The sequence below is a fragment of the Neodiprion fabricii genome, chromosome 3 (assembly GCF_021155785.1).
Source record: "Neodiprion fabricii isolate iyNeoFabr1 chromosome 3, iyNeoFabr1.1, whole genome shotgun sequence".
In the NCBI taxonomy this organism is placed as follows: Eukaryota; Metazoa; Arthropoda; class Insecta; order Hymenoptera; family Diprionidae; genus Neodiprion; species Neodiprion fabricii.
In genome coordinates, this window is record NC_060241.1 from 3,289,622 (window position 1) to 3,303,296 (window position 13,675).

At 37.9% G+C, this 13,675-nt stretch overlaps 1 protein-coding gene across 2 annotated transcripts in view; it reads left to right on the forward strand.

Moving 5' to 3' along the window:
* Positions 1-13,675, forward strand: part of LOC124177562 (neuroligin-4, X-linked) — a 252,640-nt gene that overhangs the window by 56,337 nt on the left and 182,628 nt on the right. For both annotated transcript variants that reach the window (XM_046560061.1, XM_046560062.1), the window contains exons 2-3: positions 6,515-8,187; positions 9,065-9,240. In XM_046560061.1, coding sequence (XP_046416017.1) covers positions 7,943-8,187; positions 9,065-9,240 — 421 coding nt within the window. In that variant the 5' untranslated portion in view covers positions 6,515-7,942. The remainder of the gene's footprint in view (positions 1-6,514; positions 8,188-9,064; positions 9,241-13,675) is intronic.

Below are 13,675 nucleotides of genomic sequence, written 5' to 3' on the forward strand. Positions count from 1 at the left end.
AAAAGAAAGGAACAAGTTTCGGGGTGAGGGAAACGGAAAAGTTCTACGTAAACTTGAAAACAGCCCCGTGGCTGTTTGGCTGAAAAGAAGAGGTTCAAGGAGCGGGAGAAAATCGTCATAATAATCAGCTACCTACCATTCCTACTCTACGATGAGAAAAATTTCATTTGTTACAGTGACTAGAAAAATTTAGTAAAACAGGCATTGTTAAAAAAACTGTTTGAATATTGTTGGAATTAGGAAAAACGAGCAGTGCAAAATCAGGTTCTGAGGTTTACTCTACTTTTTTAGTAAAACAAGGCTTTAATGTCAATTTATTCTTGCACGAGCATTAAATTTTCGCAACAGTTGCAAGAAAATATAGCAACAGTGATCGTAATGAGAAAGAATAATAACGGATACTATACTTTCCGGTAACGGTTAGAAAACAAATTTTTATTTTCTACCTAGAACTATATTTCTCGATTGTGGTAAAGAATGGAGAAAATAGTTAAGGACCGAGCGGTAACCGGAACTAAAAATTTCTCTCATTGTAGGTATTCAACAATGCGAAAATAGCGCCGCTACTTCATGCTTCGATAATATTTTTGCTACTCTTTGTTTGGTCCGATTTCCCATTTCTTTTGTACTCGCTATATTCGCTTTCTCTTTCTCTCTTCACCTTCAGCGATTTTCGTTATTGTTATACGACGAGCTGGCTTTGGTTATTAGTTAATGTACGAAAACGCCAACTCACCGCACAATTTGGTTGCAAAGAGAATGGTGTCTAGAAGTTATGACCTCAAATGAACGCTGAATTTTATTCTCTTGATTAAGCTTGTATCGAGAGAAAATCAGCTTTTGTAATGAAAGGGTGACGGTACTCACCTTTCGTTGAGCTTGTTGTTCCGGACTTAGGAGAATCGAGAATGTCTTTCGACGAACGTTATTAGGACCGGTGATCAAAGTGGTTAACAATTAATTATTTGCGGTGTCAGAGCTTGCAGCGCGGTAAGAAAATATTTGTTCGGTTGCTGGTCAAAATCTCGAAAGACCAGAAAGTCGACCGTTTGAAAACTCGAAATTTTCGAGAATTTGAAAAATCGAACGATCGGTGTACCGAAATTGAGATTTTCGGTGAATCACCCGGTAGAATAGCTGTTCTACCGAAAGTTTATCCAATCAAATGCTCTTTTATCCGAAAAAGTATTTTCAGAACTTTCTGCAATCTGCAAAAAAATGAATATCACGAAATAAAAAATGATGACCGGCTGATACTTCTAGCGACCAAAAAACCTATGAAAAAAATAATTATTTGACGAAAATCAAAGTTCAGAAGAAGAATCCGTACGGATATCCGTAATTTTTCGAACTTTTCAAAAATTCAAACGCCAAAATACGCAGAAAGGATGCCACTTTTAGAAAAAACGATTTTTTGACGCTCTAATCTCTCAAAGATATTAGTTTTCTATTCTTCACTCGTAATAATCTCACTAAACATGTTTTCTCGATCAACTGAGAGGCCAAATAAAAAAATATGGCTCGATTGATTTGTAGAGAACTTATCGACGGTCGAAATGAACTCTCGTTCGTTAAAACCGTTTAACCGATGCAATTTTTTCACCGAAGGAAATATTTCAATACCAAGATCTCTTTAAAGTTATCAATATAATTATGCAATTGTATCTGAAATTTATGGTTATCGCAATTTTTTTTTTTTTTTTATTCACAGGGAATACAGTTTTAATTAAACCAGATTCAGTGACACTTTCATACCTTCGCTGTACGATATTTTTCTATTCACAACGCTTTGAACGGACTATACGCCCGGTAGATCCTTAATTAAGTTCAGGGCAGAAGGACACGCGGCAAATTCTCGAGTGCGGCTAAAACGCATTGTCTCAGAAGGTCGCACAGCGATTCGGGCAACCCCTTATGACCGTTCTCTCAATTTCGGGAGGAATTTGAAACCGGATTCCCAAACGTGGACACTGCGGACCCTTCGCGATCCAAGATTTTCAACACCTCGAAACGAGAGGAAATTCCGCTCGGTGAATATAACAGTAATTTGGCATTGTAACGCGTCGAAGGTCACGGTCGAGTTTTGATGGTCGGAGAAACTGGAACACCGTGAACCGAAAAAATGGTGAAGAGGGAACGGTCGACTCTGTAATTGAAGAGAAGAATAAAAAGAGGCTGTTATAGTGCCTGGAACCGAAAATTGCAGAAAAAAGAAACGGGGGAATGGTATATTATGCAACGAGGAGGGAAACTCGGTCTTTCCGGACCGAGCATCAACAATATTCAAACAGTTTTTTTAACGATTCCTGTTTTACTCAATTTTTCTAGTTACTGTAACAAATGAAATTTTTCTCAGTGAGCGTAACGATTTACACCCTCGTGCGATCTAGCCGAGCACTCGGATTGTAAGAACGGGTTTTACGCACTAGATACGAAAAGTACTATTTCTTTTCTGCGTCGTTATTTGCGTCTGTGGAATTTTTATTTCGAACCTCCCCTCCCCTCAAAAAAACAAAAAAACGAAAAAAAAGAGAGAAAACAGCACTAGCAGCCTCTTCTTACTCTCTTTTTCAATCGCTCCCGGAAATCGATCGAGTGCGAATGAATCTGTGATAAAAATTTCGTACAATTTCCAATGGTCACGGAAAGACTCGGAATGCGGTCCGCATTCTCAGTCTCGGTGGAAGTGAAGAAGAGTGATCGCAGCAACACCTTGGAAAATGGAGATTTATTAATGGCGGCGTTGAAATTGGAGAAGGAGGTGGAGGTGGAGGCGGGAAAAGTTGTTCAATTAAATTCTGGGCCGAGGTTCAACGCCGATGTGCCCAGCATGTACTAATTCCGCGTCTCGTATCCCGCGGTAAATGAGAAGGATGTAGATAGAGGCAAAAGACGAGAGAAGGCTTCACCCTCTTCCTGTCTACGATCTCACCCCGTCTGCCCTAGTCGATTGATTGATGGCTTTCGGATTATTCGCTCGTAGTTTGTGTTTCGTTTTTTTCATTTTTTCTCATCATATTTATGTAATAACATGATCGAGCGAAGCGCCTGATCCATTTTGTGGAAACGCATTAGCGGAATCAAAACGGTCCGGTGAAAATATTAACTCTCTCCTAACGCGAGGAATATTAGATATCGCTCGTTAACAAAACCGTCGATTTTATCACTCCACAGCAAAAATTGCCCTGCGAAACGTTTATTTTTTTTTTCTTTTTTCTTCTTCTTTTCGTCTTTTCTTCTTCCACAAGATACGAACAAACCGGGGTGTTTTGTCAGGTAATTATAGTCTATTGTTGGAAAAATAATTTCCCTCTTCGTGAATTTTATAAAAATTGAATTACAACTTTGACAAACTGACGTGGAGTAAAAAAAATTCTCAGATTCCTGTTTGGAATATTTTTGATGTAAATGTTTTTTTTTTTCTGTTTTCTTTTACACTGACAATGAGAGGAATTTTCAGTTTCGGTTACCGCTCGGTTCGTAACTATCATCATTTTTACCACAATCGAAAAATATAGTTCTAGTTAAAAAATGAAAATTAGTTTTCTAGCTGTTACCAAAAAGTCTAGCATTCGTTACTATTCTTTCTCATTACGATCACTGTTGCTAGATTTTCTTGCAACTGTTGCGAAAATTTAATGCTTGCGTTACAATAAATTGACGTTGAAGCCTTATTTAACTAAAAAAGTAGAGTAAACCTCAGAAACTGACTTTGCTTTGCAATTACCAAAAAAGGATCGACGATAGCGCAAAATGTTTAGGCGTAGCTCGTTTTTCGTAATACCAACAATATTCAAACATTTTTTCAACGATATCTGTTTCACTCAATTTTTCTAGTTAATGTAACGAATGAAATTTTTCTCAGTGTAGAATGACAATTGTAGATTTTACAAAAATCTCGTAACGAATTAATTTTCATCGCGCGATGAATGTATAATATTGTGATAATTATACTCTGATCAAATTTACTGTCTGCATTTTGTACTTTATAAATATCACCAACAAAATACCAATTTCCTATATTGCTGTGGATAAATCATTTCGGTTTTCACAAAAGAGCGTTGTTTTCTCTCTCTCTCTCTCTCCTAGTCCCTTGTCACCCTCTGGAAACTGACGCGTTACAGGGTGAAAGAGGCTGTTTTCCCGTAGCGAAAACGCCGAGGGCAAGCAAGTAACTTCCGCTGATTGGATATTACCTTAATGATGTATTCGCCCTCCGTGATTTATCGATCCAGAGACGTCAAGCTTGGACCACCGCAACGATCAGAAGGAAGTAGTGACAGGAGTTAGGGGAATTGTACGCAACGTTGACAAAATTATCTCAGGCTTGATTTCTTCTTCGTGGTTTCTTGTTTTTTTTTTTTTTTTTTCTTTTTCCTCATTTTCAGATTGTCACTTTTTGAAGTATGCAAAATATGTTGCAAAGAATTCTTATCTCCTTTTTTTTCTGACGCTAGACGGAACAATTTTCAACGACACGAAGACACAGAAATTATTATTCCTTATTCGTTTCGAAGATGCCCGAAATTTTCAAAGATCAATCGCTGCAAGAGAGAATTTTCTGATACATGTGTCACAATTACTTGCATCGTAGGAAAGAGAAAAGGATAAATATTATAATTGACGGTAAAAAGATACAACGGATTCTAGAAATTTTCTGAGTAACAAAAACTCGGGCTTTTCATTTTCATTCATTTCAGCTGTTGCGAAAATTCACTTATGAGTTATCCGTTTTACTTGTGAGTTGAATACCAGCTTTTAAAAATACTTTTCATTATTCCAACAAGTAAATTTATTCAATACATTCCGTTGGAAGAAAATATTTTCATTGAAATCTACTCGAAAGTAATGAAAATATGAATAAAGAATTTTTTTCTAAACAAATCCTCTATAATTTTTTCAAAAAAAAAAGAAAAACTACGGGTCTAACGAAATTCGATCCAGTTTCACCAGTTCAAACTTCATCGAAATCGATCACCCTCAAAGCGTGTACTACCCTTGCAGGTATTTTTCGATCACGTTTCGTTTCGTCCGAGTTCGTAATATCGTTGGTGAAAAAAAGGAAGAATATTAAAACTGAAGCAAGACCAGATTTTGAGAAGAAGATAAAATTGGACTTTCTTCTTCGAGTAGGATTATAAATAACAATGATCTGAAAATATTGTCACAGATTCCGATATCGGCCGAGTATATCAGCTTCTACGTTCTAACTTATGTTACACGTATTACACACACACCCACACATGTATATGTGTATACGATCCTCTCCCGAAGACTATTCACCATTTTCTATATCGGCTGGTACTCGATAGCGCTGTACACGGCTTACGTATAGATAGCAATACGTGGCACGTTATATACGTTATACATGCACGCTTGTATATTATATCATATATATATCATATATATATATATATATATATATATATATGTGTATATATAGGCGGGTATAATCCCTGAGGTCGATGCTAACGATAAGCAGGAGAAACGACGTCATGGATGTACATATGTGCGAGGGGGGGGTGGTTATATTATATATCGGTCGCGTATAATGCACTCACATATACAGGTGAAAACCACCCCGGGGTAAAACGTACAAGGCATTCCATGCCCGTCTGCGTACTTTGAAGAAAGAATATTACGAACCCACACACACACACGCGCACACACGCCGCTCTATCCTTTTTATTATATCCCACACCGAGACGGCGTATACGTTACGTTATATGCATTATCAATGCACGTATACGTATATTTGAATATGTCGCCGCGGAAGGAAAATCTTCGGTACGAGTAAAGGAAGAAACTGACTTTCTACTACCGTATACGGTAATATATGAATATTGGAATAGGAAAGGAACCGAGGGAAATGATACATTATGCGTTTCACTTTTTCCTCTTTCTCTCTCTCTCTCTATTAACTATTTTGTATTTATTCGCCGTATATCTGCACTCAATCCTTGACTTGTGATTAGTAATTCAGTAATTGGTAGTAGGTGTGATTTATTTTGAGGTTTACTCTGTTTTCGTCGTATTATCATTTTCTTTATTTCTTTTCTTTTTTTTTTTTTTATTCAATCGCCTTGCACTGCCTTAGGCGTTCTTCCCATGGCCATAATGAACTCTACTCTTACTCTTCTCTCACTCTTTTCTTTATCCTTCATTCATTTTTTTTTTATTTACTTTGTTCTTCTCAATTCGCAATTTTTAAGTACTATATTTATTAATTATTAATTGGATCCTCACGCAGAAGGATGATTCCTTTTATTTTTCATTTTTATCGGTGAAAAAGTTTTCTTTCGTATGTTTAATTAAAGTTGTTGTTTTTCTTTTTTTCCTTTTCTTTTTTTCGATTCCGAGTCAACAAAGGAATTCTGCTGTACTGAAAATTGTATTTTTCTTGTCGAGAGTTTGAACAGACACTCGATATATCATGCGAATCGGCGAAAAAAATCAATTGGTACAAAAATGTGACTCGTAATTATTTAACGAACGTCCATATTGTTTGTTTCAGATTATTTCGTCGGCCGGTGAGAGAATCAATGTGCATCTTGGTGCCTCAAGGATCGAGCTGTGATCAGCAACTGTCGATTACAGTTAATAAAAAAGAAAATCGTACCGGTGATTCGGTTGTGATTATTGTATATGATACGTGTGTGATGATACGAATCAGTGCGGTAAACTCCTAGAAATTAAATCAAAATTCGTTTTTAGGCGGGTAAAATTGGGCAATGAAACTGAATAAAATAAGGGGATGAATGGAATTAACAAAAGGTAAATAACGGAAAGCTGAGGAATTAGGTGCAACGAGCAAAACTGAAATTTGATAGTTTCCGATCCTTGAAGACTGAAATGATTCTCTTTTCCTTCTCTTTTCTTCAAAGTAAATCGCACGATTACAATACATCGTGGCAAACGGAAGTGAGGTTGTTTATATAACGTTATACTAAAGAGGATATATTTTTTTTTTCCCCCAGAAGAAATGAAAGCGTTGGAAGGATACTTCGGGGAACAGGATATACCTTATTAGGATCCATATCCTCCGGTAAATTCCTCCCTCGATCTTTAATATAACGCAAAGTTTACCCTCCGGTCATGAATCGCCGGGGTTGAAAAATATGCGATCATATTGCGTAGCGGAATATCACGTAATAATCAACTCATCTTGTTGGGAAATGTTCGATTCTAGAGTCGCTTCTTTGAAGTTGTACAATTTTTAACGACATTCAAATAAATACATGGAAATAAATAAATATCAACCGTTTTCAAGAATTTTTCCAACATTTTCGAATAGTTGTACGAAAATAAAGAAGAAAAGGCAATACGGAAAATCATTTTGAAAGGCACGTATCCTGGCCGGGTTGTTTTGTTATTTCGAACGAAAGAAGAAGGTAGGGAATTAGGAAATGCAAGGAATGCGGGAGGCGCCGTCGTAGCTTGGTAGAGAATCTAAGATCCAACGTGACAAATCGTACCGAAGAAAAATATTACAATTTCGTGGGCTTTTATTAAATTGCTTGGTGCATGGCTCGGTTGTTATAATTCATTCGCGTAAAGCCGAAAGCCGGAGAGCAAAAAAGCCGGAAACAAGAAATATCATTTGAAATTAACAATAAGAAACATCCGGACAAAAAGCGCAGGAAATAAACATAATGAAATTAATGTTCAAACGAGCAAAGTAAGGTTGAAAAATTCACGATTTGTGTAATGATGTAACATAATACAGAAGTGTAAGATAATATAAAATTGCTGCGTGGGAATAAAATTAACACGAAAACATCGTTGAAAAAAAAAGGAGAGGGAAAAAATGGCAGAAGAGAGAGGAGAAAAAGAAATCAACTAAGTCGAGTGACATGAGGTAGTCGGAACGATTTCGGTCGGTTGGATGCGTATATACGAGTGATTTGGGGGGCGAACAAAGGGGGCGGAGGGGGAGTTCAAGATGGAACTTTTGATCATTCTGGTATGCCTGATCACGCCTCCGACTCTTTCCCTGTCGATAAAGACGAAACTTAACCCGCGAATCGTCCAGACTCAGTACGGTCGCATTCAGGGGTTCGTCCAGTCCTTCGAACCCCCTAAACTCAAATCGATCGACGTTTACCTCGGCATACCTTACGCGACTCCACCAGTCGGAGGAAACAGGTTTTCACCCACGAGGGCGCCAAGTCCTTGGGACGGAATCAGGTGAGCGGAAGTTATTTACTTTGATCTGTGTGAAATTTGGGAGTTTTCATTTTTTTTTTTTCATTTTAAAAAGAATTCCATTTGCGATGTTGGATGAACTAAGGCGAGACAAACCGGAACGGATATCTGACGTATCGATGATCGATCGATCCAACCTTAATTTTTTCAATTTTACGTTCGGCGATTTTTCGTCTTTTGACGTCGATTGTTTTTGTGGATTGATTTCATTTTCGAAACAATAATCCCGATATTCTCTTTTCCTAAGCGAGTGCGCAAAGTTCGATTTTGCATGCCCAAACTTGTGTGAAAAACAGTACATTCCCGCACTTGTACGGCAATTGAATTAAAATATCTAGTTGCACTACCAAAAAAGACATTTCGAGTCGATTCTCGCAATGACCGATATTTTCTTCACATAACCGAGTGCGCAAAACAGAGCTTTCTCGCACTTGAGCGGGAATTGAATCAAAATATCTAGCTACAGTACTTGAAAAAACATTTCTATTCAATTCCCGTAATAGTGCGGGAATGTACGATTATGCGCACCCATTTAGGTTCGCAAAAACGAATTTCACGCACTTACAATCAGTTGGGAAAACATCATATCGGCAACTATTGATTCAAAAATGAAATCAATCCACGAAGACTATCAATGTTGAAAGTGGAAAAATTAACGAACTAAAAATTGATGAAACAAAATTGGATCAAATGATCATTGATACGCCAGTGATTTGTGTCGGTTCGTTTCATCGTAATTGTTCAATTTCCGCGCTAGTGCGGGAATGCACTATTTTGCGCACTTGTCGAAGCAATTTTACAGCTTTGATATAAAGAGTTGGGTGAAAAGTTTCACGGCTGATCATTTCTGATTTCACAGATTATCAGACTCGGTGGGTCCCGTCTGCCCTCAAAAAATTCCTGACATAACGAACGAGCAGGAAGCGCTGGAAAAAATGCCTAAAGGGCGATTGGAATACCTGAGAAGATTACTGCCGTATCTTCGTAACCAGAGCGAAGATTGCCTCTACCTTAATATTTACGCACCGGCGATGGGTGAGTCATCTTTTTCATTTCTTTTTTCATCTTAAATTTTATACGGTTGTTCTTCTTCTCTCTCAACGCCAATATGTCGAAATCATAACGAAGGACAAGAACGAGGCACGGACCTTGAAAAGGATGAAAATTAAATAAAAAAATCAAATGAAATTGAATAAAAAGATAGGGAAAATATTCGCCTTGCAACGGGTACAATATGCGGTTACATAATAATTACCTGCACCGATCGCCGCGGGTAGTTGACAGGTGATACCGAGAAAGGATTGCGGGAGAATAATAAGTCAGTTAACGGAATGAAAAAGAAGAAGATGGCAAACAAAAGAAAAATTGATATTGCACAACCCCCCCGTCTGTAATATTCTTCAACGAGCTTAAAATTTTCGCGAAGCTTGACACGAGGCAATATTTTTTATATATTTAACCTCGGTATCGAGCGTTATAGCGCACGGGCTTCGGTTGAGAGATGATTAATAACAATGAGTAATGAAAAAGTCAAACAAGTTAAAAGTTTATTCAATTGAATCTCAACGCCGAAGAGTCTCACTGCGACTCTTAATAATAAAACATAACGTTGAACAACGAAATCGAACAAAGTTGGACGGATAGTTTCACCGTTTTCTTTTTATAAATCAATTTTACAACAATTGCATCGTTCGGTCAATTCCGAACATTCGTGACAAATTTTTTATTTTTTTTTTTTCAGTTTGTATGATTGATTTTCTGTACATCGTGTTACATGAATACTTGATTACTTTTGATTACTCGATGAAAAGAGGCTGAGAAAAGAATGGATCGAATGACGGACGTGCGGTACGGTGTTAGAAAAAAGGACACAACAACAGACAATAATTGTACAATTGCTATATAATTAGTCATTACAATACGTATTATCAGCTTCTTAACTGAAATTCGAGGGTTTTAATGTGTTTTTTTACGTTAGGAAAATATTGTGTTTATCGAAAATTTAACCCGGTCAACTTTTATAGTCACTTCAGTATTTGTACATACTTTCAACACCATAAACACCTTTAACACTTTCAATGCTTTCAATAATTTTAGTATTCTGAATGCTTCAGTCACTTTAAATATTTTTAATACTCTTAAAACTTTCAAAACTTGTAACACTTTTGACACATTGACGCCTTTAACAATTTTAACACTCAGAACACGTTCAATACTCTTGAAGTTTTTTATACTTTCAATGTTCTTAACACTTGAAACACTTTAAAAACTTTTGAACACTTTTTGACACCTTTATCAGTTTCAACATATCAATCAGTGTTAACACCTTCATCGGTTTTAACACTTTCGTCAGTTAAAAATTTTTCAACACCTCAACACTTGACCACTGATTCAATACTCCGAACACCTGGACACTCCCAACGCCATGAACACGTTAACACTATTAACCCCCTTAACCCCAATCATCTCAAACACTCGGCACTTTCAACGCCTTATCTTATTTCGCACCGAAGAGGTGTTCGAAATTCATTCAACTCGTGGCGAAGAATGCTCTGAGAGAAAAGCGTCATGTCTGATGGAAGAAAGTAAAGGGGTGAAAAGTATCACTCGAAAGGGTTTTGCATCATTCTTTGCGGGTTCAACGTCGCGAAGAAGCCCCGTGGAATACGGGATCAGGCGTCTCGGAACGTGACGGAATGCCCGCACGCCGCGTTGCTTGACGGGAGGGTAAAAAGGGTGAACCTCCCTACCCGTTTCCCAAAAAATATCCCCGGGTTTCGCCCGTTGTTCTTGCGCACCGCTGCCCTCTATGCGCAATGTGTATACTTGGTATTTTCCCCTCACCGCCAAGCGGACGCGTTATTTCCTGTTTATTTCACTCTCAGGGCACGTACTCCGGGCGGCGAGGAACGCTGAACGCTTTCAATACTCGTATATCATTGCGTTTTATTACCGGAGGACGGGGTGGTGGAGTCAACGTGATATTCCTAGGTGTTATCCTCCTCGGATTTCTATTTTCCACCCTAGTTTTGTCTACTTCACCCGAGAGACCGTGCAGCTATCTCGAAACCACCGAGGATTCAAATCGCTGCAAGTCTTTACCCGGACTTTTTTCCATCCTGCATCGTATCCTCGGGCGGTTCAATCGACTCCGTGATAATAACATTTTTTTACGATATTTGATAAAGAATTCTTTACACCGGCTACGGTTTTCGTTGATAGTATCGTTCGAGTCGTCGCGGGCTTGATATTTTACAAACGTTGCGTCGGAGATACGCGAATTCGTTTTTTCTTTTCATTTGTGGAATGATGACTGTGAGAAAATCCTCGAGTGCTTCGAAAAGAAAAAAAAAAAAAAAAAGAAAAATACGTGAACAATTGAGAAGCTTGTGTACTGTAACGAAATATTCTAAGGACGATTCGGTTGATTGAGATTCTTACGCATGGGTATATTATCTTTTGGAGAAATAGCTTTTCATCTTTTAAAAAGCGTCTTTCAAGCGTTTTTCTTTCTTTTTTTTCCCTGTCGCACGATATAAATCAGACAACGTATAAGATGATACGCGAACAGAGGTATACGATGATGAGAAGAAAATAAAAAATATTGCAATTCCCAAAAACATGAATAATTATGAATACATATATAACGGTGCGGGTGAAAAGGGGATGAAAAGTAAAAGTAGAATAACGGGAAAATCGAAAGCGTCAAGGGCCAAGGGACGGCAGATTGGTATTGATGTAACAAAGGGCCAGAAATTAACGTCCTCAGATTGATATCCGTTGGCTTCTCCACAGCGAGCTGAAGAGCTCGACACTTTAACCCCTTATTGTTGTCTGGCTCTGGTCCTTCTCCCCTACTTGTAACCGAGACTCCTATCTCGCCCCCGTCATTCGGGTTTCTAGTGCCTCCCCCTTTTCCTCGCGACGTCGCGAATCTTCTCACCCTCTTCGTCCGTGTTTCGCGTGACGGATCAAAACCCACGACGAGTTTGTACCATTTTTGTTTTCTCCTTCCGTGCTTCTTACGAGGTCAAATTTTTGTACACTCGTTGAAATCGACCCAGAATCAAGGAGTTCCGAATTTTCGTGCTTATTAATTAATTTCTACGTCAATCGAGGATACTGGAATTATGATTATTAGTGCCCGTGTAAATGTTTGTTAAAAGTTAAAAAATTTCTACGCATAATGTAGATTTAAGAAAAATTGATACTGCATTTTCTAGCTGCAAAAATAATTTATGCGGAAAACCAAATAAGAAATGAAAACGATTTGAATAAAGAAATATATTGAAGTATTAACGAGAAGCGCTGGTAATATTTCAAAAATTCAGAGGCTACCTGCAAATTTTTTTTCTAAGAATCTAAATTTTCGCCCTCAAATTCTTCGGTATGATAATCGACGTTGTGAACAGGGAAATTGTGAAAAAAAAATTGTTTTAAAACATGTTGAAACGGGGTAAAAATTTCTTCGAGGATTCATCGAAAATCGCGAATGTTAAAAAATTCGTATTTATTCTACAACTGTATAGTTTGTATGTCAAATTTGTGATTCAAATCATCATCGGGTATCTAATTTTGGGTATCAAATTTCAGCCAAATCCCGGATTCCCTGTTACGCAAAAAAAAAAAAAGAAAAATAAAATACAGAGCCGAGACTTTCTACCCAATACACGGTTAGAAAAAAAAAAAATGTCCCGACAAGTCCGATCAATTTTTTGGGTGATCTAACCATTTTTTAGTGTACGACTAAGTAAAAAAAAAGTGACAAATTTCAATTACAAAAATTTGAAATGTCAAAAAATAGAAATGCAACAAATAACGCAAATATATTTACAAAGTCGACCTACCGGGAAATTGCGTTTAGGTAAATTTTTTTCGACAGCGTAGTTAATTTACCAGGGCACGTGTTTCGCCGTCTGATCCGCGAATTTCAGGCGTCTTTCTTGTCCGTCGCTAGTATCGTCAGACCGACGAGACGTGCGTCGGCTGATTGCACCTTTTTCATGAATATGCCCTCTTCTTGTCGCGTCGTCGTGGAGAAGCGGCAGCAGCAGCAATAACAAGTACCCAACAATCTCGGTGTATATATAAGGTACTCGGTCTGGTCGACGACCCTTTCAGTGCCCTGAAATCCGTCTGAGACGAGGCTTTAAGACTTCCGAGGGATCCGGTAGCTCTGGGAATCCGTTACACAATACACCCTGATTATTCGAGGATTTGCTGATTTTCCTTTTTTTTTTTTTTATTTTTTCAGCTTTGCTCAATTTTATTCTAGCTGTAGAAATAACGAAATGATCCTTTTCCGCCAGCAATATCGAAGCTTCGATCTGCGCTTGCGATGATAATTTTGAAAACAACACCAGGTGTAAAATTGGTATCGAGTTTACACGTTGTCAACAAAAATGTGAGTCTCGTCGACGATATCGAATACCTTGCGATGAGGTAAGAATCCGAAAAAATTAACCGCAAT